Below are 27,700 nucleotides of genomic sequence, written 5' to 3'. Positions count from 1 at the left end.
CACCTCTGCACAGTTTCACCCCAGGAGTGGCCATGTTAGTGTTTCCCTTCTTGGAATGGCTGAGGCATCGCAACCTCTGGACACCTTGCATACCGAATGCAACGGCAACGTACAGTTCCGTTCTCGTATGCAACCAGCAACATTTTTCTCTCTCTCCGGTGTCGGCAAAAGATGTGTGCTGGAAATATGGAATGGCGTGTGCTTTGAACTCTTTCGGGGGCCCACACCCCAGTGATCGCCATTGGACAACACATATTTTGGGGCTTGCAAACGCTCCTTGGAGTGATTCTTCATGGATTGCCCTGTGTTCGCCCGCCCCACTGCCAATGAGCTTTACATCTACTGAACTGTATTCCTGAACTTTCCACACCGGGATTCAAACCCGGTCCCCCAGTGTAATTGTGTTCGGTCAAGGACCATGCCTCTCCCGGAACAGCGCATCATACCCCAGGACTCCAGGATTCACGCGTGTCTGGATTGACCTGCCTTCGGACTTCGCATGTTGTGCAATGAGGAATCTTATGTTTCCCGATATCCTAAACATAGTGTGCTACGAACGTCAATTACAAGTGAAAATATAATCTTCAACTATCTTATTATCTTCATGTGGTTGTGGGTAGCTAATACCGAGTGTTTTGTTTATTTTATTGGCTTCAGTGCATCCGATTTAATGCCGAGCAATCCAAGCGGAGATTGGTGTTTACCATGGTCATTTTCTCTCTCCTCTTGAACTGTCATCCTGATGAGGGGGAAGACCGCGAACATAACGCCTCAAGGTTTCTCACGTCTTACGTTTGGCACTTAGTTCGCACTTGTTAAGATGCCATTATTTATCTCTCCGTGATGTTATGTGAAACGCAGGAACCAATAGAATGTCTCAAGTTCCAATATAATGTGTTGAACTTTCCGCCGACTCCGGGGGCCTGCGAACAACACTTGCTATCGCATCTTGATCAAACGTCAGCATTTTGATTATGAAAGACTCTTCCAGTGTGTGGCTAATGAAAACAAAACACTTTCCTTCTGCAGTCAAGCTCTGAGTTTCAATTTTGTTCAACCAATTTTATTTTTAGGTGAAGGGTTTCCGACATTATTCTTTCATTTTATGTAACCTTTTTTTTCATGTAATAAAATACCTTTTAAATTTTGGTGAATGGCAGAAGGTTCAATTTAAATTTTTAAATGATAACAATTTCAATTTGCAAAATTGTTTTGCAAGGGGGGGGGGGATCGAAGCGTATCCTTTCGGTTTAAGAAATATTGACCCTGGCAGACCTTGCTTAGAAATGTGTAGCATAAAACTTTTACAGGAAATGGTAAGAACACTGGCCTCTGGCTACAGGTGACGGGAGGCCAAGCGGGGGATTAAAAAGGTGCGCATGAGAGCAACACAGGATCTATTTGCCTGGAATCGTCTGAGAAGCAGGAGCTATTGGTCTATTTTCTAAACCGATCATGGTACGCTATCCTTCTCCCTTATCTGCCATTCGCATTGCTCAGTTCAGTATAAAACCTAATCATGAGTTTATATTAATGTTAATTTAGATATGTGTACCTGCCTTTTCAGGGTTGTCTCTACCATAAATAGTATTAATCGGGAGGGGCAGGTTACATCCCTATTTAAGATCCCCGCGTTCACGTTGGAACGCTACGAATCTACATCAAGACCAACAATCATCGTGGCAGCAGACTAGAAAAAGCTTGCATCGCAATTTTTGTCTGCCTGTCTGCAAAGGCTGTGCATATCGAACCAGTCAGCAATTTAACTACAGACGAATTTATTGGAGCATTGAAACAATTCATCTCCCGACGAGGAAGATGTGCTAAAATTTTCTCTGATAATGCAACAAACTTTGCAGGTGCACAATGTGAATTATGGGAGTTACAAGCATTGTTCATGTCACAAGTTCATCAAGAAAAGGTTCAGAATTTCCTAGTTTCTGACAACATTGAATGGCATTTCATACCCCCAAGTTCGGCAAGTATGGGAGGCCACTGGGAAGCTGCAGTGAAGTCGCTGAAGTGTCATTTGAAAGGGATAATAGGAAACGCTTCATTCACTTATGAAGACTTACACATATCCAACACTCATCGAAGCTTGCTTGAATTCTAGACCCTTGACTCCTTTATCTAATGACCAAAACAACCTAAACCCTTTAACCCCTGGTCATTTTCTAGTTGGTGAGAACCTGATCCGATCTGAACTTAATTCCAGTGAATAGACTATCCAGGTGGCAGCATATGCAACAGTTGTATCAACATTTTGATAACCGGTGGTCACGTGAATATCTTACAAATCTTCAACAACGATCCAAATGGAAACGGAAGAACACAAATCTACGAGTTGGAGACCTTGTCTTACTCAAAGAAGACAACCTTCCCCCCTTGAGCTGGAAGTTAGGAAGAATCACTGAGCTACATCCTGGAGGTGATAGACAAGTTCAGGTGGTGTCTATAAAAACAATCCATGGAAAGACGAAGAGAGCAGTCGGAAGGCTATGCCCCCATCCCGTGTAGTGTAACTTAATTAAGTTGAAGGCAGTGCCTTCAAGATGGGCGGCATGTTCCATCATCGCTAAACTAGTGTGTTAAATGCCAACCAGTGCCATCTCTTGGCCTTGAGTCTTACTCAAAACAGCAGAACATCGAGTGTACAGCAGAGACAGACACCTGCACACAAAAGGATCACTGTTCACAGCGCTATGTATTTTTATGTATAGTTTAGAGTTCACTTATGTTTTTATATAATAAATCCACATGTAATCATTACACGGGTGTTTCTATTTTTATCATAATCTCAGCGGTACAGATGCACAACAATCCGCAGCCTCAACATGGTAAGCTTAGCAACATATACATGGGGTATTGTATAAAGACAATGTAAAAAATTCAATTAACCTTGTATGCTAATGGTTTCACCATGTTTATGAGAAGTTATTTTCAATTCATGTATTTTGAGAATTAAAGAATGCACCATAGGTTAACTGTGACAATGAAAAAAAAAAAAGTAAAAGTAAAGTGCTCCCCTGTGCTTTTCACGATGTCACTAAGGCATATAGGGGGTGTAGTGTTAGGGCCCCCACACTTTCTTGATCACAGCCAAAGGTGGGAGCGATGTGATCAGCACCACACCCCTGGCTGCCTTTACCCCCCAGAGTTTCTTCCAGGTACCCACTTCATACATTGCAGGGTGCCGGAGCTGCTTGAACAGGTGGAAAAAATCCCGGTTCTCCCCCACCAGGGATCAAACCTGGGTATTTCCTATGGTAGTCAGATGTCCTAACGACTGAGCTACTGCGGCTACTACTGTGACAATGAAGAGAGAATGATGGAAGCAAAGAGACAAGGAAGTGAGGGGAAGCCTCCATTAAAGCTAAAAAAAAAATTATTATCCACCATCCAACATAACCAATCGTGACACATCTTTTCATTGAACACAGAACTAATATTTTTATAAAGATGTAACAAGGTTTTATATCACTGTATCATGTTTCATCTTGTAAAGCTAAAAAAAATCCATCCATATTAATGCACTAAACAGATAATGTAGTACATGATGAGTAGGAAGAAGAAATGAAAACATGGCCCTCAATCTGCAATATTTAATTTCTTGAACATTTATTAAAAAAGCTCAAGAAGTGTTTTCAATTGAGCTACTTTATCAGTACGGTAATAATTACTACGAAGTTAGTAAAAGCAACAAAAGGAAAAGCTGATCTTAATTGTACTGAAAAAAAAAACTGTCATGTAAAGTAATACTCTTCCATACCACCAAAAAGCAACAAGAAAACAAGAAAAATCACAAATTACAGATAGGGTAACAGAAAAATACTGACTTTACTGATATATTTTTAAAACTGAAAAATTAGAGACTACAAGTAAGATGAAAAACTGACTGTTACTGTCATTACCGACTATTTTCCACCTCTGTATTGCCAACTAGTAGTACGTAAATGGAAACAAAAACCAATGTAAATTTAAAATCTTTATTACAGTCTTCTTCAAAGCAATTTTACAAATTCACAAAATATGCTATTACACACACTTAGAACTTTATAGACCTCAATCTATGAGACAACAAATTATAATTATTGTAAATATCATCAACTTTCAATATTTCATGAATGGAATGATTTTTAACAATTTCTATAGCTGTAAAAATACTCTTAATTCTCTATTAAACTAACATAATTTTCATTAGGAACCATCAGAGGAATTCATAATGTTAATGACAATATTTGTTCTGTACAGAAAGAAAAAGCACCTGGCAAATAAACTAAAAAAAAAAAAGAAATACAAGAGACATCCTTCAAAATTAGCCACACTTTACTTATATAAGGCATTTTCCATCACAGATTTGTACATGAAAATATGTGTTTTATCACAGACATATTATTACCACAAAATTTATAAAATAATTTTGTAAAAGAGATAAGAGTAGTATATGACATAATGAGCTGAAAAATTGTATCAGCTGTGAGCTTGGAATTTGGCACTATGTAAATGCAATAGATAAGAAATACAGTGCAATGCTATGAAAGTATGCATTACAAGACTGCAAGATTTTGTGCTTTCAAAGTAATTGTTTCTCGGAGTAAATGAAAAAATTCTGACACAGGAATTCAGCTGTCAAAATAAAATGAAAACTATCCACAGCTTACAAAAAAATAATTGAAAATTCGTGTTTTGGAGAATAAAAGACACAGAAGCTAATTAATACACTAAAAGGACTAAAAGTACTCTGTCATCTGTGAAACTTGTATATTTGATGTTCTATTAATTTCTGTGGCCCAAGAAAATAGTGGTAGTAGCCACCAAAATTATTAGAACATCCCCCCTCCCAAAAAAAATGTTTTGTATTAATATAAATGTAAATTGACTTTGCAAATTCTAGAAATATGACAGCAAACTTAGAAAGCAATAAGAAATACACAAGGAAAAAAAAAAGTTTTCAACAAACCAGCCTAATACAACCTAGGCATTTCTCAGTTCTTATCTTGCAACTGTATCCTAGTAACAATGTATCAATTGCATCTTGAACAGACCTACAATGCAGGATATGAGATACAGAAATCAAAACTTGCAAATGCCGACATCAGAAACATTAGAATTCTTTCATTTCACTTTTATCCATTTTCAAGTACAAAACATGGAACCTATATTTTGTTTTCCTTTACAAGACCAGGATATTAATTTTAAATAAAAAGCTAATGAAGAATTTGCTTCAAATATTGTTGAGAAGCTTAAAAAAAATTGCCAATTACATAGATCTTACATCTAAATTATCAGGACTGTCAGAAAGAAAGAAAAAAAAAAAGGCCAGTAACAGTTGGTCTAAATTCAACGCTCGAATTGCATTTATGTGCTTATTTACTTCTAATGTTGAGGCAACAACTAGGTATCTCAAAGTTCACACATAGCTATCACTTGCCTCCTCCTATCCTTCTGATACTCCTTATAACAGAGATGCAGTATTCCTTTCTTATCTTCACATAATTCTTGTATCTATATTTTTATTCTGCTTTTGATTTGGATACAGGAATGTTCATGAGCAAATAAGTATTCTGTGATCCCATGCTAACATACTACCTCTTCCTATGCACTATAAAAATATAGTGCGATATAAAGTGATAATTTGGTTGTCATGAACATTTTTTATGTCATTCTTACATTACTACATAATTAGTGGCATAGAGAAAGAATGAAACAAGGAAAATGAACAAATACAATTATACAGGAAGCTCGAAAAGTTCAATCATAATATAATGGAAAGAACAATTCATGGAAGATTCACTTCATTCGAATGCAATTTTTCTTAAGAGGGAATGTAATGAGTCAAAGACAATCAACAGAAACTGGGCAGCAAAAAGTAACAAAAATCCAAATGCACTCTAATGAATTTTCAACAAACAGAAAACAGGAAGATATGCTGGTAAATTTGTACCTGAAATTGATCTCTAAATCAACCACATAAGAAAATAAGGAAACTGACTGGAAATACATTCCCAATGTGAAACTCCAAATATTTCCTATACAAGAACTATAATTTGACACTGAGAAGCATCTGGCATGATGAATCCCTAAGCATATGGCTGCAATCATTATATTTTTTAATGTTATAACCATGGCATGATTCTAAATACAGTACAGCATACACTATATTTTCGTCTCATATTTCTTTTAGAAGGGATGTACTATATCACATTGAGAAAAAATGAAAAGGAGTCTTTCCGAGTGCTATTCTCATGAGCATTCCCTTCCCTGATGAACGAAACATTTAACAACAATAAAGAGGTTCCTGGAGATTGTAAGAAACCCGAAAAGGTGTCAGGAATTATTACATACAATGCTCATATGGACAGTTCACAATTTAAGCATGTTCGGTTCCACGAGGTGTTGGTGTTACTCCTAGAGAGCAATGGCTAATTTATTCTCCTAGTAACATGAGGGGATATGACATAGGACAGTCATAGACACCTTTGGATTGTAATGACGAGTATTAGCTTGTTTGCTGTTTCCAAGGAGAAGAAGCATCTCAGACATGCACAGACATATATGTATGATGTCCTTGTCCTTGAAAATGGTAAAGTAGCCACATATAGGATCGTTTTTCAAATAAGTGTCTTTATAAATTATTGAGCTACTTTGTACATTATGTATAAACTTCCACCTAAGGTTACAAACATAAAGTTTGTGAAATAGTGAGTTGTTGCAACCTTTGTGTACACTGCCCATAGCATGATATAAGACATTCAATTAATGTCATGATTTGTGGTACAACACAAAGGTACCACATGTTCATGCAAGAAGCAAACATAAATACATGAATCATGTATAAAGCAAAATTTTCTGAACAGGTACATCCTACAAGGAAGGATGGCAACAAATATTTTCAGCAGGCAATGAAAAATCATTCGAATGCCAAGTGCTTCTTTGCTATGCACCTTAGTTTGATTTTAGGCTGTAAAAACTTGCATTAGAAAAATATGTTCACACCGAACTAAAAAAGTACTAGGTTCACACTGCACTAAAAATGTACTAACTGATAAGCTGTTAAAATATATCTCATCATAAGAATCCAAATCGATGCATAAAAAGAATATGTCATCAAATTGATATCCTTGCAATACAGTTACCTCCAGTAATTATTGTTAATTATATACTTATTATAATTATTACTCATAACAAGACCCTGATGGACTTCTACAACAACATGGACACAAAAACATGAAGTTACATAATTCTGTTCTTTGCTCCCTTACTTAAGCAAACTTATGGTAACTAAACTTTAAATATCAAATATCTCTGTCACACATGACAAGACTAGAGGTGACATTATTCAATAATTGTAAAGTCTCAGTATTAAATGTATCAGGAATGATATGTAATGCCATCACTAAGTCCAGCATGGCAATGCAAATAAACTAACCTATTTTTCTTCCACCTTCATTCATACAGAGCAGCAGACATTAAATGCATCAGTATTGTATAATATTCTCCACTCTTATGAAAATATGAATGACTAAATATAGTAGTTAAAATAGTAAAATGTTCAACACGAACAAAAACTATATAGTGCCCTATCTCTTTTACAAAATTATACTTACTTTCAAGAAAAAGAATGGCAAATACTATACTGATATAATAAGTGATAATTAAAAATCAATATTTTCAATTGGAAAAAGACAACACTTCATGCTACAAACTGAGCATGTAACTAGCATCACGTCATTCATCGAGATTTTACCAGAACACATTTTCAATTCTTTCCAATGCTCGTCTGCAATATGGACATTCATTGCTGAAGTTCTTCAGTTCATCGGAGCATTCTTTGCAACAAACAAAATGCCCACATGGAATGAACAATCTGCAACGCTCTCGTTCCCAGCACACAATGCACATTTGTCTCTGTTTTATCTTCTCCTCTTCCTCAATGCGCTCATTTTTACATGTTATCAACACCTCCTCCAAAATCTGTGTACATTCCTCTTGAACAGCCTGAACCTCATCTGCTTTGGATTCAGTTAAAACTTCATCCAGCATAGTAGCGTAAGTGTCTTGAAGTGATAATAATTCTTCAATTGTTTCTTCATGCTCATCTTGCATATTTGCTATTCCTGCTTCCTCATCTTCCTCCTCCATGTCATCATCAGTTTGGGTCATACTGCTTACAAGATGTCTTTGGTAAAGGGTTCTTCTGCTGAGCTTGACGTCATCGCTTGCTACATCTGGACTTGACCAAGCATTCCATGCAGCTGGAGGTCCAGTTGCACTGGCACTTAAACCATCACTTGTACCAGCTCTAGCTTCCCCAATGCAAAAAGAACAAGTTTCTGATGAAAGTGAAGCTGTCGTGATTGACTGTTGCCCAATTGTTGTCCCATCTGACTGATCAGCACTTGCCTCATTAGACTGATCAGCACTGGCTTCATTTGACTGATCTGCACTGGCTTCATTTGACTGATCTGCACTGGCTTCATTTGACTGATCAGCACTGGCTTCATTTGACTGATCAGCACTGGCTTCATTTGACTGATCACCACTGGCTTCATTTGACTGGTCAGCACTGGCTTCATTAGACTGATCAGCACTTGCCTCATTAGACTGATCAGCGCTTACCTCATCCAACTGATCAGTATTTGCCTCATTCACTTGATCAGTACTTTCATCACTTGAAGATGAGTCGCTGCTTATCTGAATTGTATTATTTCCTTCGGAAATCTCCGAAACACCTGACACTCCATGTCCGTCTGTACTACTAACTAACAATTCGTCATTTATAGCTGTACTGTTTAGCACTTCAGATGGTGACAATGATCCAGGTGGCATGCTGCAATTCACCCAAGAAAACAATGAACTATCATTAGCCTCTTCAAGGCCAATCCTCTCAGAACTCAGCATATCATCTACAGTCTTTACTACAGTTTCATCACATGTGCCTTGAACGGTTTCTTCCCTCCTGCTTTCATCAGATTCAAGATGACCGTTTGCAAGTAGCCTAGATATTTGTTGGTCAGTGTTGTTCCACGGACAAGCCTCACCATTTTCATCATCCAGTACCAGAAGATCAGTACTACCATTGCTGATTTGATCAGTTGCACTGCTGCTACTTAAATCAATGATATTTGAACTGGCTGTGCTCCAAACCTCTGGAGTTTCAACATCAGCTGCATTTCCTGCTATATTTGGAAATAATAATAATGAATATGATTAATAAACCACAAAAAAATGAAAAATTACATATCTTCTAAACCACAAAAAAATTTGAAAAATTGCATATCTTCTATTTAAGGCTGAGCCGATAACCACCAATACCTATGGTTGAAAATTATAACAAGTAGAAGATGTTCAAAATATTGATTACTATTAGTGGGTGAGTATTCCATACCCATTTTAAGCATCAATTTGGCAGTTTTGATTAAAAAAATTAAAATGTATCAGAATACAAAAATATATATTATGTAATTACAAAATCCACTTTATTCACATAATATTTATTTATTTATTTATTTACTCAGAGTTTCAGATACAGTCTTATTTGGCCATTTTACACTGAAACAACATAAACTAGAAACAAAAAATAACAAAAGATAAAAACAATAACAAGATGGGATAGATTTACATGTTCATCGTCAGTAATATACAAAAAATTACATTCTGGAAGGAAAATATCTACATTCAGGGGAAGTTTGTTGTAGATTTCTGGGAGCCTGTAAAACAAGGAGTGTTGTAGAAGGGATAGCCTAGTGCAGGTTGCACGTTAGCTTTTGGGGTACCCTAAGTGTGAATTCACTGATTAGGAGATCTGTTCTGATTTTGCCATTTATTATCTTGTATAAAAATTTCATGTCAGCTAGATCATGACGTAAGGATGGAGTGTGAATATTCAGGGCAGCCATGGTGTCTGATTTGGATACATGTCAAAAAGAAGGTATTCTATGGCGAACAATTGTAAGAAAGAAACTGAGAACAGAATCTATTTTGGTGAGATTGGATTTTGAGGCCATTGCCCAAATTGGGGAACAGTATTCAAGGATGGGCAAGATGATTTAAAGAATAAAGCAAGAGATGATGGGTTTTGAATTTTGCTAAATCTGTATAGAAGACCGAGATGGCGCATGGCTTTTTTAGTGGTAGCAATAATATGTTAATTAAAAGGGAGTTTTTCATCCATGATAATACCTAGGTCCTTTTGGGTGGAAACTTTTTGGATTGGATTGTTTTCAATAGTATAAGTAGAGACCACTTTGTTCTTTTTTAGAGAATAAGTAAGGAAAGAGCATTTCTGAGGGTTTAGTTCTAAATTCCAAGAATCATCATGTCATGATGCGATGAGATGGAACTTTGAATTTTGCACAACTATCAAGAAAAGTAGTCTCTGCAAAAGCATCTTGCACATTTTTGCAGACTGTGCAAATAATCAAAATGCCAGTATCGGCTTGCCCAAACCCCAATTTTACGTTTCCAGATTTTACATTATCTCTCATTGCACATTCAATCTTGATGGTCCCAACATAGCAATATGTTATAAAATTTTCTTTGATTTTACATTTTCCTGCATTTAAAGTTTTTTCACCAAAAATATGTAAATTATTAAGGGGTAAAAATAGTTTTTATTTATGTGTGGCTTTTCAGGTTCTTTCTAAAACTGACGTTTAGGGTATGTTTCCAGACCCTTCTTCAGGGTGCTTCAATAAAATCACATTAAAAAGGTCAGCAAGTTAAAAGCAGAAAAAAAACAGCTAAAAGGAAAAAGGAATGAAAGTCACTTGATTATAAACAAACTGTTTCATAGTCTTCAGCAGTCTTGTGTTCGTTCACTGCCTGCAGCATTGCAGAATCTGATGACAGGCCTGAAATGTCGGTTTTAGAAATAACCCTATAAGTCACACATGAGCAAAATACTTGTTAGTGGAGCATTGCAAGAGGATTGCAAAAAATAGCTATTACAATGCCATGAAGGTCAAACATATATGAAATTAGTCAAGTTTAATATATATTTACAGCATTTACATATTTTTCAAATTTTAAATCAGGCGTATGGGCATGCTATAATGATACGCTGCTGGTAATGTCATTGAATGAACATTGTGGGAACTTCAAATTCCCCATTGATGGTGAATTACTTTTCTTAATGGATGATTTTATTATTTTATTTCTTCAAGTTTTAAGTTTTATGTAACAACGATTTATACAAAACAAAAAAATATAAAAAGCAATATGTTGTCGTTCAAAAAACAACATTCTTGAGATTTACAAATAAAACTGGATATGCTGTCACTCTAATATTATTATTATTATTATTAATAATAATATAATTTAATAATAATAACAACAACCCATGGTGCAAGAGCTCATAAGGGCCAGGGCCTAACTACTGACTACCAGCCTCACTCCCACCACCAAAGGTGGGAGTTCATCCAAGGTGATGTGTGGTCAGCACAGCATACCCCCAGTCATTGTTGTAGTTTCCATGAACGGGTTACGCTACTCTTTCGTAGCTCCCCAATTTCCTCACGATGATGGGTGGTTACTGGTCCTATAAAGGCAGAAATCTCAGGAGAAAAGTTGTTACACTCCCCTCCATGACTCAAACCTGTGCTATTGACACCCTGGCAGGGAATGCTGCATTTCTTACATCCTGTTTATCAGAGGCACAGACTGTCTATGGCCAATTTCAGCTGCACTGAGGGATGCCTGTGATTCCATACTCTTTTTCAGAAAATAGATGTCCTAAATAAAGTTAGGTCCCTCTACTCCCCTGGCACCTGTGACTGACCCAAAGATGTTAATTTATTAATTTATTATTTATTGTTTAGTGACGTATAATATATTATTTTATTATTAACTGCTGTTTTGTTATATTTTGCCAAAATATTGTGTTGAATTAATATGATGTATAAATTACTGTTAATACGAAATCAAGCTCTACTTCTTAATTGATATAAATTTTGCTTGACAACAGAAAATAAACAAAACAATGTAGATCAACAAGTGACTAATATATGGACATTTTTAATAGTGACGTCCAAGTTTTCATTTAATTTATCAAACTTGATTGATTGATTGATTGATTTAGTTTATTTTACTTCGCGTTTTGTGCCTCTTGGCTAATTTGCGAAGATGGGGATGAGTGATGAAATGATGAAATTGATGAATGGACATTCACAAACAACCAAGCCCGAGCGGGATTCGAACCCTGAACCCTTGAATTTATCAAACTGTAAACAGATTTGGATAAAGGGAAATACTAGAATGTCTCGGTGAAGTGTGAGCAAAAGCGTTTGCTTCAATAATTTCAGGCCTACTGCCAGGATTCACAAAGGGACAATCTTCTGATGTGTGTTCTGAAGTTTGTGCAATGGTTGTTATAGGTTTTTAATTTTATTTTGTCTTTGATTTGTAATCTAGTTGATTATCTTGCAACGGCAAAATTGGCGACCCTAAATATTTTACTTCCTAAGTTTATTATTATTTGCAATCATGGCAGATAAATCAAAAGAAACAAAGCTTAGACATTCACATAGGCTAAAGTCTAATATTGCATGTGAAGGAACCTACTTAAATAGCAATTATCACAATGGTGACGTGATAAACTCGATAATGACCTGAGAAATGTGCAATATTTTTGATTGCCATTCGTGGTATCCTTTCCGTCACACATTGGACAATTTACTCTACCACAAAGGAAAAATACTGTTGTAACAAATGTGATTCCAGTTACGATCCTTATAAACTGCCCGTTTTGAAAACTATAAATTCTAATTTAAATGACATATTCAACAGTATTAGAAGCTTACAATTAGCTGTTGTAAGTCACAATATATGCAGTGGGTATGGCACGTTTGCAATCAACTACAAGTCTTGAATTGTATTTGATAATAAATGTGGTAATTTTGAAGACAAATTGTTTGAAGTTCAAAATGTGCAAAAATCATTGAAAGAACACATTCTTAATTGTGACGAATGTTTAAAGGATGTTGGTAATAAGTTTAATAATTATGACAAACCTTTAGTTAATCTCGAATCAAATTACATTCACTGTTCTTCTAATATTGTTGATCTTATGTAAAGAGTAACTATTTTAGAAGATAAGGATGTTGCTAATGGTGATGTACATAAGCATATTTATGATTGTACAGAAACATTTAAACAGTTTAATTCACGCATTGAAGGTGTGGAACAATGTAGCAAAAAGCTTTAATCCGATGGCAAATATTTAATAACCAAAGTTAATTCTAACGGTAATGATAAAGTCAGTGAAGGCCTTGCACATAATTCTAATGCTTGCAATTCAGCTGTTACTAATAGTAAATGCAGAATAAAATCAATCTTTGTGGATAATACAGAATCTAATACATGTCAGAATGGAACATCCCAGTCTGATGTATCAGACGATTCTTCAAGAAGAGTTTCTGGGAAGAAGAATGCTACTAACTCTCGTGCTTTGTGACTGACCCAAAGATGTTCGTTTATTTCATTTATTATGTTTTGTTTAATTTTGTGTTTAATACGCACGATGATATATCTATGTTATCAATTTCTGTTTTGTTATATTTTTGAAATCGTTGTTTAACCCTCGGATGCATGTCACTATTTTTTTACAACTTTACAATGGTAGTTACACTTCGCTCGCAATTATCAGAACTTCAGTTGACCTGAGAAACCGTATTTTAGAGATAACACAATACAGCACTAAATATTATTTTATCTAGAACAAATAAATTTAAAAAAAATAAAAATAAAAAATAATAAAAAAAGAAATAAAAAGAAGAATATGCCGGCCTCTCACGGCAATTAAATACACCTCACTCGCATTCTGAGCACACCACAACCACACTGCTGTGGACCTTGCACACAGGTTTCCCACACCTTCTGCAACGTTCCATCGTCTTCCTGTCCTCTTTTCTTTTGCAGACCCGGCATCTTACTCTTTTCTTTGAAGATCTATCCTCCAGTCTGTGTGCCTGCCTTACTACGCCGCAAAGTTTCATTGCCTCGGTTACTGGTTTCTTCATGTTCAAGCTTTGGCACCTCCCCCGAATGTGAGGAAGAATCAACTCATTCTCCAACTCGATAAGGAACATACGGCGTTTGTGACTGACGCCTGAATAGTAATTAGAATGCTGTGACAAGTAGCATGTGCATGCATTGAGAACGCCTACATTGATTACATTATAGAAAAGGGCCATTGGCCATCGAGGTGTCTGTCTTCAGCAGGTGTATGTTTGAACCAGTTTGTCCATGGCGTCCACTCCACTCTATATTTGGCTGTAAATCTTTATGATTTCTGGCTTCTTCTTAGAATCATCATCAATGTGTATGTCATGATGCATGGTATTGGGTAGAATGACATTCTTGCTTCTCTTCGGCACGTAGCTTACCAGGATCTCATTTTCATGGAAAGCGAATTGTGATGTGCAAGGCTGTCTTGTCTTCATATTAGTAAGTGCAGTTGGGATTTCACGTCTGTTTTTCTTTACTATTCAAACAATGGTTACATTTTGTAACAGGAGAGCGTTAGCCAAGTCATGACTTGTGAAGAATTGGTCAGTTGTGATATTTCTTCCAGAGTTCCGCAGTGTGTAGCACACTTTCTTCACGACGTTGCTGACGAGGTTATTTTGAACTGGCTCTCCTGGCTGTCATCCCAAGTAGATTAGACTGTCTTTGGCGTAAAAGTTACCAGCATCGCACAACCAGAAGATCTTGATGCCGTATGTGGCCGGCTTACTTGGCATGTATTGCACGAACTTGCATCTCCCACGGAAAGGCACTAACTGTTTATCAATCGTAAGAAAGGCACCGGGTACCATGATTCTGCGACAGGTTTTGATAAAAAGTGTCCAGATATATCGAAATGCAGCCATGTGATCAGTCTCCAGATGTTCAGCGCCAGTATGTGTCATCAGATCAGACCAGTCTTCTGATGTCATCGAAACGATTTACTCAAAAGGTTGCTTTGTACTTCTGGTTGGAGAATTTGTTGAGAAAAAGCTCACGAACAGGAACATCCCAACTTCTCTCAGTTGGCCTCGAACCGCACCAAATACATCTGCGCATGCGCACTTTGCAGTGAGTCATGGCAGGGTGGGTGGTTGACCTTGAGATGATTTAGTTTATTTTTTCCGTAATTGATCATAATATGTAGGATCAATTTCCCTTTATGAATGTTTTCCTGCTGTTTTGAGGCTGGGGTCAAAATGACCCCACACATGGAAAGGAGGGGTATTGTTAAAAAAACGTTAAAAATATAATTTAAAATAAATTGTAAGAAATTTATTTATACATGTTCCTATAGCTGAAGTAGCATGGTAAGATGTCACAGAAAATCAGAATTATGTATTTAGATTTTATTATAATACCAGGAAATAAACAGACAGTGGGGTCAAAATGACCCCACACATGCATCCGAGGGTTAATTAATAAGATGTATAATTAATTATTGATAATGTGAAATTACGATGTATAAATTTCTATACATATTTTGAGCATAGCAACGAAAAAACAAAAGACAGTAGATCAATAAGTGAAAAATATATTGAAATTATATATAGTGACGTCCAAGTTTTCTTTGAATTTAACAAACTGTAAGTAGATTTGGATAAAGATAAATACTAGGATGTTTCGTTGAAGTGTGTGTGAAAGACTTGCTTCAATAATTTGGTGCCTACAGCCAGGATTCAAGAAGAAAAGGACAATGTTCTGATGCGTGGTTTGAGGTTTGCGCAATGGTTGTTACAGACTTTTAAAATTTTATTTTGTCTTCGAGTTGCAATTTGTTGAACATGTTGCGAAGGCAAAATTGGCGACCCTAAATATTTTATTTATGTTTATTATTATTCTGTGCAGTCATGGCAGATAAAACTAAAGAAACTAAGTCTAGACATTCACGTAGGCTAAAGTCTAATGTTGCATATGAAGGAACCTACTTAAATAGTAGTAATTCTCACGATGGGGACATTTGTGATATACAGTCAGGTAAGATTGAAGGAGTGGCGTGTTGTGATAAACTTGATAATGACCTGAGGTATGTGCAATGTTTTGATTGCTATTCGTGGTATCATGTTTCATGTTTGAAGCTTTCCGTCACACATTGGACAATTTATTCTACCACTAAGGAAAAATATTGTTGTAAGAAATGTGATTCCAGTTACGATCCTTACCAATTGCCAGTGTATTTGGAAAGTATAAATCCTAATTTAAATGACATACTAAACAGCATTAGAAGCATACAATTAGCTGTTGTAAATTCTAGTCAGGAACTTAAGACTCAGTTTGAACAGTCCAATCAGGAACTTAAGACTCAGTTTGAACAGTCTAATCAGGAACTTAAGACTCAGTTTGAACAGTCTAATCAGGAACTTAAACAGTCTAATCAGGATCTCAAACAATCTAATCAGGAACTTAAGACTGAGTTTGAGCAGTCTAATCAAGAACTTAGGACTCAGTTTGAGCACTCGATCTCATGTTAGAACCCTGCCACTTTGCTCTGCGATGCAAATGGTTTTGATAAAAGTTGAAAAAATCGTGGGAAATACATGATTTAATGTGGCTGTCCGAATTATTCCAATTATTCTTAAGTAAAATGTTGGAAAACTTGCATGTTCTATGTACACAAACATGGCCTAGAAAACACATGAATGTTTGATTTCATGGAATTTTTCGTTGTTTTAGGACATTTCTTTTAAAAAAAATCGCTAAAAATGCCAACAATTCGCATTATTTTGATATTTCGAATGGGCGAAAAATCTGTCCCGGCATCACTGCACATTCCTAAAAATAACTTCGCAGCAATGTCCATTTTTCACGGTTTTGGCGTTTGCAAAAAATCAATGTCCCTACTAATCGGAAATTACTTTCTGGCCACCCCTCGTATAAATCAGTAGATGGAAAGTAGCATGGCTGGCAGTGAAAAGTCAATTCTTGAAGAAAGTGATTTGTTTTTATGATTGAAGGATTCGAGTAAATATGATATTAAAATATTTACGTATTTATTATTAGTATTTTATTTCATACTATTGGACATTAACCTTACTCAGTGAGAGATTAATGACCATCTCTCACGAGTTTAAACAGACAGAACAGAGAGTGGCATTAATTTCATTGCAATACTAGTGTTGCAGTAAATTTGAGGTTGGGAGCATGCACTTGCCAATTTTTATAACGTTCACCAATGCAGATTTATGTTTCACTTTTTCGTGATAGTATTCAATCTATATCCAGTTTGGTTGGATTCTTCTTGATATATAAGAATACTGCAATGTCATTGTAAACGTATGTTAACTTGTGCAAAACCAGTAATACGTCAGGATGATTAAAGAAAACCTTCGTAAGCACTGCTACATTAAATAAGGTGATGTGAGCCAGAAGAGTAATAAAATTCCAGCAGCATATTTGCAGTCTAAAGCTCTTCTTGTTTATGCATGCGATTTTTGTTGGATGTTGCAGTCCATGCAATTTCTGTCGCATGTTGTAGTGAGATACTTTGTCTGGTGGCGATATTCAACAAAAATCGTATGTATCAATGGAACCTATTTGTTTCCATGTTCCTTCAGTTTGCCCAACAAAATGCCTTACTACAACGTCCGACAACTATCGGATGGCACCACCCACTCTTATCCCCTCCATCTGTTGACAAGTCCCCTTACTACTCCCATATGGACAAAAAAAAATAATAATTCAATGGAATTTTCATGTAATATTTAGAGGCTTAACCTTTACTCCCACGGTTTTTGTGTTTTTCTCCATTGAAATTCAGAGGTCGCACCCCCCAAACCCCCCTTCCTCGGTTCGGCGTTCTTAATTGTACACGGTTGCATGCTCTGATGTTCTAGCTGCAAAACAAAACTTATCCGAAGTAGATTCCTCTCATGGTGCCCTAGTTATAATATTTCTCCTCCAAAAATGCAAATTACCTATTTTTTGTAAAAAAAAAAATAATCACATGTTGGCTCATTATTCAACTTGTATGGTACCCACGAACATGAAACATGTTTCATTTTCTTGAGAAATGTTCATTCTTTGAAAAGAATACTAAAGTTCGCGCCTTCCCCCAAAAATTAGTGGGAGAAGAGGGGGCAAACTCCACATTTTTGTTTTGTTAATTAAAATTCGGGGGTTGCGACCCCCAAACCCGCCTTCCTCGGTCCGGCGTTCTGAATTGTACACGGTTGCATGCTCTGATGTTTTAGCTGAAAAACAAAACTTATCCGAAGTACATTGCTCCCATGCGCTGATGTTCAGCCGAGTGGACTGCACGTGATGAACCGAATCCAAAGCGTGGAAAGACGCAACAGTCGGCTGGCAAGGTTATGGTATCAGTATTCTGGGATGCGCATGGTATTATATTCATAGATTACCTCAAAAAGGGCCAGAACATCAACAGCGATTATTACGTAGCGTTGTTGGAGCGTTTAAAGGTTGAAATCACGAAAAAACGGCCCCATTTGAAGAAGAAAAAAGTGCTGTTTCATCAAGACAATGCACCGTGTCACAAATCAATGAAAACGATGGCAAAATTATATGAATTAGACTACGAATTGCTTCCCCATCCACCATATTCTCCAGATCTGGCCCCCAGTGACTTTTTCCTGTTTGCAGACCTTAAAAGAATGCTCGCTAGAAAGAAATTTAGCACTGATGAAGAGGTAATCGCCGAAACTGAGGCCTATTTTGAGGCTAAAGAGAAATCGTACTATAAAAATGGCATCGAAAAATTGTATGACTGCTATAATCGTTGTATCGCCCTCGAAGGCAACTATATTGAATAATAAAATCGAATTTTGTCAAAAAAATACTTTTTACTATGTTAGGCTACGAACTTTTCAGCCCAACTGTTATATTATTTTTGTTATTAACTGTTTTTTTGTTATGTTTTGCAAAAATTTTGTGTTGAATTAATATGATGTGTAATTTACTGTTAATACTGTATAAATTGATATAAATTTTGCTTGACAGAAAAGAAACAAGAGAATGTAGATCAAAAAGTGACTAATATGGAAATTTTTAAGTGACGTCAGAGTTTTCATTGAATTCATCAAACTGTCAGCAGATTTGGTTAAAGGGAAATAGTATGATGTCTCGTTGAAGTGTGAGTGAAAGGGCTTGCTTCACACCTCACTGCGAGGAATAAATTGGATGGTCCCTGCAACTCCCCTTTTCTTCAAGGGCAGGAGTGCAGGTACAAGCAGGCATGTAAATATAAATGCAGTAAGTCTGCCAACAGACATTCTTACATTCTGTGTAACTCAAATAAAGAAACTTGGGATAACCTTGCTTATCCTGAGACATTTAGAGTCTGTTCTTTCGACTATGTTACAGCTAGCACACATGGGTAAACTTTTGCCATGCATATAATTGAAGTATGTAGAGCTTTGTGTAGCATGTGGTAAAGTGGTTGCAGGTGAAAGCTTGAGGAAAGAAGAGAGTATATGACAAAGTCAAAAATATCTATGTGACTTAACATCTGTTTGGAAGCACTTTATCGATAGTAAAAAAGATTTGCCACCAACTCCCAGAATCCAATGTTCTCTCATGTATGCAACATCTACAGCACTGTCAATAATACGAGAGTGATTCAAATGAAAACCTTAAAAGTGCAATAAAATTCTGAAAAGTTGTACGATTGATTTGTAAGTTGGCAGGAGTTATCCTTATGGTTGAAATAATGACCAACAGGTGGCAACATGATGCTGCAACACTGAAGAAGGGAAGCAGCGTTCAGTGCAAAGATGACCGTCCCATTGTCAACATCACCACGTTAGAGCAGAAATCTGTGATGCGTTTTTTGAGTAGTGAAGGTGTTAAACCAGTTAAAATTAATCGCAGGATGAAAGTGCAGTACAGTGATTTGTGTGCCTGCAGCAAGTGTAGAAAGTTTAAAAGTGGCATAACTTCTGTGGAGTATGCCCTGCAACGGGCCAGGCACACCACATAGTGATGAACGAAAACATCCCCGCAGTGGAAGAGCTTTTGAAGGAAAACAGGCACATTACTGTGAAGGAAATAGCCATCATTTTGGATATTAGTGTTGGTTCAGCAGACAATATTGTCCATGATGTGCTGCGATTCAATAAAGTTTCGGCGAGAAGGGTGACACGTCAGTTGACTGCTGAATTGAGAGACCGTCACGTCGATGCCTGTGAGGAACTTTTGCATTTTTCCCAGGTTGAAGGTGATGGAAAGAATTCCGGAAAGAATTGTTACATGAGATGAAACCTGGGTGCGCAATCACCAACCTGAAACAAAAAGATCGAGCAAGGCACCATAGCTCATCGCCAAATCCAAAAAATTCTGCACCCAGACATCAGCAGGAATAGTCATGCTCACTCTCTTCTGGGATGAAAATGGGGCAAGTTTTTAACATTACATGAAAATGGGAGTAACACTGACCAGTACTTCTTGTTCTTGTGCAGATCTGCTCCAAAATCACCTTCGCCCTGCAATCAGGAGTAAACAACGAGGACTTCTGACTTTAGGTGTATTGCTACTGAATGACAATGCCCGACCGCATACTGCCTGTTTAACGGTTGCGACAATCCAGGATATGAAATCTGAATGTCTTACACACCCACCTTATTCACCAGACCTTGCCCCCAGTGACTTTCATGTGTTCGGACGGCTCAAAGAGGTGATGGGAGACAAGCATTCCCGAAGCGATGAAGAGGTGAAAACCATGGTGGTGCACAAGTGGGTACAGTTACAACCAAAAGAACTGCTGGAATACATGCATTGCACTTCATGGGGACTGCGTCGAAAAATAACTTATGTATATTTTTTCTGTATTTCCTCATTAGGCTCATAATAAATAATGAAGGTTTTCATTTGAATCACCCTCATATATATAGTGTTTGATGTTTAGTAAAAATATGTAATATAATTTCAAGCAACAGACTGCAATGCCTTAAGAATATGTTTTCATAAATTTTGGTGAAAATGTTTTTTTCTTTTTATATAAGAACACACTTTACAAGTGAAAAGTAATGTAGAACAAAAATAATGCAAAATGTGAATTTCAAAGAATGGGCCCCTATGTCTCTGTTGGTGGACCTAACAAAGTTGATATTTACAGCGTAACAAGAACTCTGTAAAAAAAATTACAACACAGGAATTTGGGCAAAAGGTAAATTTACATTATTGGTTTCAGATAAATATGTACTTTGAATGTAATAACATGCAAATTAAAATTACTGTATTTAATAATTACATCATCCGAATGGCATAGTAAGTCCATTAGGAGCTATTATGAATGAAAAGGTGTGTAAGGCAGAAGGTTTTCTGAACAGGTGAAGACATGCAAGGAAGGCTGGTTTGACACATCAACACCATTCAACACAATGCAAGTATATCCAATTAAAAAAAAATAGACTGTGCTAGGTTCTGGTGCGAGAGAGTAGTGAGTGAGTCATGGCATCTTGTCCTTGATGTTCACTTGCATGTTGCTGGCAAAATGCAGAAAATTGGCCATATTTCGAGCAGTAGACTTTTTGATATTTCGTCACCTTGAATCACAAAAGGATATGGTAAGTTTGAGCCCCTAAAGGAACTTGAATAGTAAACTCAAAGCCTGGAACACAGGAAGAATTTCAGTGTGATCCGAATGGGGGAATTGCCATTAGCTCCGTTTCCACTGAAAGCCATTAAGGATTGTGAAGAAGTGCAATCCAGAAGTTGGGAGGATAAGTGTATGATTTTGTTAGTGAAAAGTGAGCCTGGTTTAAGTGTTGAGAGCTCTCAAAATGTGGTTTATGGGCTTATTGGCATTGCTCACTGTAAGCGCTAATCTACACAAAGCTAGCTAAAGCTGTGAGTAAATTTTCAAACATGTTTTCTCTTAAATTGTGTTCACTTAAATGTAAGGTTGCATTCTGAAGCTTTGCCCAGACAATAAAGGCATTCTCTGTAAATTCCTGTATCTGGATTTTCAGTATTAATCAGGTGAAGGAGGCTTACTAAGGGTACAGCACCTTGAATACGTATTGTGGAAAACGAACCAAGAAACTGGTTTCCAAAACAGATGACAACATACATGGCAGTGCGATCAGTATCGCAACTAATTTTCTTATGAAAGTAATGTGGCTTAGTTTTTGGAATATATTGTGTAGATTTGTTTGTCTTGAAAGGCGGTAAGTGAACTGATGGAAACAGTTATATTTGTGGAGTGATTTGCAGTCATGAAATTGCATTAATTTGGAAAGAAAAGTAAAGTAAAATAAATAGATAAATAAACAGCTGCGTAACACAAGAAGAAACATCGAAATGTGATTCAGGGCATCGGGTGTTGGATTGTGTACTAGAGTTTATTTTTCTATGTTATTAGAATAGAAATAGTATCCTCAGAGATATTTCATACAGAGGTGACAAACCGCAAGTGTCGCTTGGAAGCGAGCAATCATTAATCGATGCAGCCTTTCGAACTGTAGGGACACAAGATCTGACTGCACCATTTCCTAAAGAAGATTTAGACCAAAGCAGCACACAACAAACGGTACAGGGATATCACACCAAAGTGACACGGGTCTTTCAGTCCAAGGCAGCTTTCAGACCGAAGCGACTTGCAACACATGTTGCTTGGAAACGAGCCAATCAAGAGCAACGTTTCATACCTTAGCACAGGTCAGCGTTCTGTTGGTGAAATCCTCAAGCGACAAATGTCACGTGCCACTTGTCGCTTCGGTGCGCAATCTCCCTAAAGCAAAAAACTCATTGCATCGTGCATGAGCGAACAACAAACCATGGCAACACGTTGCAAGCTATTGAGGAAATGGCCCAGTTTGAGCGACACGCAAGCTTATTGTGTCACCTAAGCCTTGCATCAGGTTAAGTTTCCAGAAGGTTTCGTGTATTAATCCACGCGAGAACAGAGCTAAGAAACATCCGTGCCAGTCTTGTCTGAAGCGCCGAGCTCTTCGTATCGCAGACAATGAGAGAATCGGCAGTATTGCCAACCTATTAACACATCAAAATCCGTACATGTATGTCAAGTGGAATGCATTTTTGCTTCTTTTTGTCAGCTGAACCATACAATTTTTAAACTACTTTCTGCGCATAGATTATGTAATAAATGTGTCCTTACTTAATATACATCACGAAATATCTTCGAAACATGAGGGCATGTGTGTATATGTCGAGCACCCACAAAAGAAAAAAAAAAACAAAGGTAAAAGTAAACGACATGCCCCTCTTGAATTTAATGATGAGTTATTGTTTCTCTTTTAGAAATAGATAAATTTATGAAAATCTTGGTTGCTTCATTCTCAATACATACGTTACTATAAGATACACGCCTTTCAAGTTTATACTACCAAAAAAGCATGATTTGTTATTGGTGATATATACAATGTAGTTAACTGTCTGCTGCTATTACTCTGTTTGCTTTCAATTTATGAATCACTTCGCTAAACCAGGAGCCAAATGTTGGTCTGTCCATTTCTTCCCTTCCTTTGCACGGAACAGTAAACATGCATCTTCAACAAAGCCTTCATTGCCGCCAGTGGGTGAAACAATAAGCACCCGCCCCCCATTGATTGCTTCAGCCCTGGCGGTGGTTTTGCACGCTCCCACGCTTGAATCAATGTACGCCCCACGTTGATGAATGCCTCGTCCAAATAATTAACATGTTGTTTTTTTCACTGTGATATATTTTAATATTATGGAGATTCCTTTGTTGTCAAACAACAAACAATAGTTTCCTACTCCTAAACTCGGTCGCAAATCATTCAACATCCAAGACACAGTTCGTGCGCACATTGACTGCAAATCACGTCATGCCCTGTTCTATTTTGGTATTGTTACCTTAAGGAGGAATATGAATTTAAAACATCTTGTTTGAACGTTTGGATCTACATATGCAAAAACCTGCTGCAAACTTGACTTGACGCAAGGTTTGGATCTGTTGTTGTAACGTGCGGTTTATTGCATCGCCTAGATCTGTTGTTCGCACAATTAGCAGCAAACGCTTGCTAATAGACTGAAGGCACCATGTCACTTGTCACTTTGTTGGGAACTACCTCCCCCTGTGGCACGTCGCTTCGGTCTGAGTACCCTTCCTTTAAGGAGCTTTCCGACCAAAGTAACAAGTAGCACGTGAATATGACATATAAACATGTGCTGAATGTGTCGCTTGCTAAACGCTTTGCTGTTTGGACCCTCATGCGCAATGAATGCTATTTTACAGTCTAGACGTGTCTGTGTCACTAGTCACATCAGTGTGAACATCCCGTGTTGCTTGTCCCATTGGTCTGAAAGTTTCCTTAGACTCATGTCGATGGCACTAAGGGAGTTTTGTGGGTTTTCTTTTTTGTCGTTTCATGCAATCATCAGTTATCATCATCGCCGCAATTAGTTCAAAGCGGAAGAAAAGATAAAGTAAATATCAAAAATACAAATGCTTTAGTGTGTACATCTTTAAAAGAAATTATGATGATGATAATAATAATAATAATAATGAACCTAATTCACACACAAAAATTTAGAGTTACCAAGAGCATTCCACATGTATATTTTCTCCCATATTAATAATGAAAGTCACGATAACAGGATGTGGTCGACTGTATAGAATTAATATCTTCACGACCACTGCACACTGGCCTCATCAAGTATTCCTTTACCCTCCCACACCCAAACCGAGCCCCGGCTAAACTAAAAACCACGGTTAAGGTATCAACACAGCCACCCTGATTGGAGCAACACACACACTTTCTTATCGCACTACTGTAAGGTGGTCGTCCTTGAGGCGAACACTCCTGTATTATCGAGAGCAAACGAAAAAAGAAGCTTTTTTTTCCCTTACATTCGATGACCTGTAATAAGGAGCAAGTCAATACGCTTGCTTTACTTGACAGCGATACCGATGCCCGTGCCGTGATATGAAATTATCAAATGTGTGAATGCGTGAGCATGGTATGTTGTGTGTGCACGAGGGGGCTGGGGTAAGGGCAGAGAGACACGCACATGTTCATCGAAATGAAGACACACATGTCAAACTCTTGACTCACATTGTTGACTTACATGGCGGAGCGGTAAGCAGAGCACACTACGTCGCCAAGGACCAGAGTTCGATTCCCGGCTGCCTGGGGATGGGTGTTCTTTAGGAGTGTCCCTTCATCAATTTCACCATATCTTCACTCATCTTCATCTTCGTGATTAGCCAAAAATGGCTGAAAAGCGAAGAAAACAAACAAAAGCAATCAATCAATCAGTCTTAATCCCCACTAACCCTTTTCTCATACGTAGCACCAAAAAAGTCTCAACATGAATCCCTGCCGCTGTTTCGTAAACATGACCCAGGTCTTCTAATTGCTGTTCATATATTTTTAAAAACAGAAAAAGAAAACATGAATGATTTCTCGATTACATGCATTTCATTACAAAAAATTTGTAAAAAGTTTATCCAGCAATTAACATGCAGGCCTCCGCGACGTTGTTGTGGTAATATCGTCCCTTGTAAACGAGGAGTTTGGTTTCGATACCTGGTGGAGGCACATAGTGATTCGGATCCCACTTTAATCTGTAGGTCCAGACCCGATTAGTCTGTCAGCATAAGAAGTAGACTTAAACAACATCCAAACAAACAAATTTAGCTGCTGTAATTATTAAAATTGATATGTGGCTAACTTTGCAATTATTAAGAACATTTTAAAGTTTAAAGTAACGTTAATAATGGAATATAATGCAACCCAACATAAATAACTAATTTTGAGTTAATTTCTTTATTTAGCGTAAAATGAACTAAATCACTCTTAATATTTCTGAACGAGGAGTTCGGTTTCGATACCTGGTGGAGGCACATAGTGATTCGGATCCCACTTTAATCTGTAGGTCCAGACCAGATTAGTCTGTCAGCATAAGAAGTAGACTTAAAACAACATCCAAACAAACAAATTTAGCTGCTGCAATTATTAAAATTGATATGTGGCTAACTTTGCAATTATTAAGAACATTTTAAAGTTTAAAGTAACGTTAATAATGGAATATAATGCAACCCAACATAAATAACTAATTTTGAGTTAATTTCTTTATTTAGCGTAAAATGAACTAAATCAGTCTTATATTTCTGAAAAGAAAGAGCCTAAAATTTCCAACAGTCCGACTGCGGGATGGCATGGGTTTGAGACAGCCTGGGTTCAGTCTCTTGGTTTTCGGCATGTGTATAGAACTACCATCATGAGGAAATTGGGGAGCTACGAGTGAGCAGGGTAATCCGGTCTGGGAAATCTCCTATAATGGCTGAGGATTCGATGTGCTGACTCCACGTCACCCCATTACCAGTTGAAGATTTCCACACCTCTAGATAGGATTGTGGAAGGGAGACTGGCAGTCGGAAGAAGTAGACTTCCAGAGTTGTTGAGCCATGGATTATTCTAAAATTTCCAACATTTCTTGAATTCATTTTCAGTTTGATTTGTTTTGAAGATACATTAATGTCTGTCCAAGGTTCCAACCTGGGATCTGTGGCCTTGTAACGCATTATCCTTACCACTCCTAAGGCAAGCAAAAATATATGCTTAATAATTTTATTAGGTGAAATAACTTCCATCTGTACAATATCACTTAGTGAGGAACTCTTAACATGTGCAAACCTATAACCAAGTTACAAGCAAAGAAGTGCCCGTGCGTAGAGGATACATTTTTCTACCCAAAGCAAAGCACTATTGACGAGAGTTCGTCATAATGTCTTTGTGAAATCATATAACGATGTTCACGTAAATTGTATGTATTATATTTATCTAATTGTACAGACTTTACACGAGCTTTCATGTACAAGCAGTTCACGTGACTGCCGGTAGATGTCCTTAGCATATAGACTGCGACCTGTAAGGACTGAAAGTTTTGTGAAAAACACCGCTAGATGGCTGACGAGAGTGGCAGCTGGGTAGATGAGAATAATTGAATGACAGTGGTTGTAAGTAGGTCAATGGAGGCCTGATGCGAGTGAAATGTGCAGACGCAAGTTTTGGCACAATTAAGGGAACTTTTCTTCGTCCGGTGAACTACAAATGTTCAACCTGATGGATACTTCCAGTGTGAAGTATCGGTTGCCGAGAATCAACGACACAGGACTTCATCGCCGAGTACTGGTATGAAAGGTGAACCTGGAATTCTGACAGCCATGCTTGGTGTCCTACCTTGGAGAGTAAGCGTTTTCTGTGTGGGAGAAGGTTGCCGCAAAGCATCTAGGAATATTGCGAAGAGTTGTAAGTTCAATACACCCACTTGTTACTGATCTTTCGAGTGATTTTGAGCAAGTTTCGTTGTTGCCAGCAGAAGTAATTTTCAATTTAACTCACGTCATGATATTAACATAGTTTTATGGTAATTGATACTTTCAAATGATAAGATTTCAGTTTTTAAGTTGACAACTTGGGTGTGGAAATTAATGGAAAATCAATTTCTAATTATGGCACAGATGATCTTGAAGTAAAGTTTCAGCAATGATATTTCTTATTGCGAGGTAGTTCCACAGAATAATTTGGGGAGCAAACTAGTCAGTTGTTGGCGACTAAACAGATGTTTCATTGTTGGAGACATATTTGTGAGTTCATATGGAACATTATATAGACATGTATAACTCAAGGGGAGGCTCACATGCTATTCGATGGAAAATTGACTCAGATTTCATGCTATGGTGCATGGCGACGAGATCATGCTTGAGAAGGGATATACGATGCCTATGATAGGATCATCCTGACATGAGATT

At 37.3% G+C, this 27,700-nt stretch overlaps 1 protein-coding gene across 2 annotated transcripts in view; it reads right to left on the bottom strand.

Moving 5' to 3' along the window:
• Window positions 1-3,996: 3,996 nt before the first annotated feature.
• The window catches only part of LOC145985237 (uncharacterized), a 78,159-nt gene continuing 54,455 nt past the window's right edge, over window positions 3,997-27,700 (bottom strand). The window contains exon 6 of one of the 2 annotated variants that reach the window (XM_083119005.1): window positions 3,997-9,176. In XM_083119005.1, the coding sequence (XP_082975131.1) occupies window positions 7,744-9,176 (1,433 nt within the window). In that variant the 3' untranslated portion in view covers window positions 3,997-7,743. Of the gene's footprint in view, window positions 9,180-27,700 lie in introns of both variants that reach the window. The other variant, XM_083119004.1, reaches the window with a different exon arrangement.

Source organism: Lepisma saccharinum, chromosome 3, assembly GCF_977018435.1.
Source record: "Lepisma saccharinum chromosome 3, izLepSacc3.1, whole genome shotgun sequence".
Classification (NCBI taxonomy): Eukaryota; Metazoa; Arthropoda; class Insecta; order Zygentoma; family Lepismatidae; genus Lepisma; species Lepisma saccharinum.
This window is presented reverse-complemented; position numbering and strand designations above follow the sequence as displayed.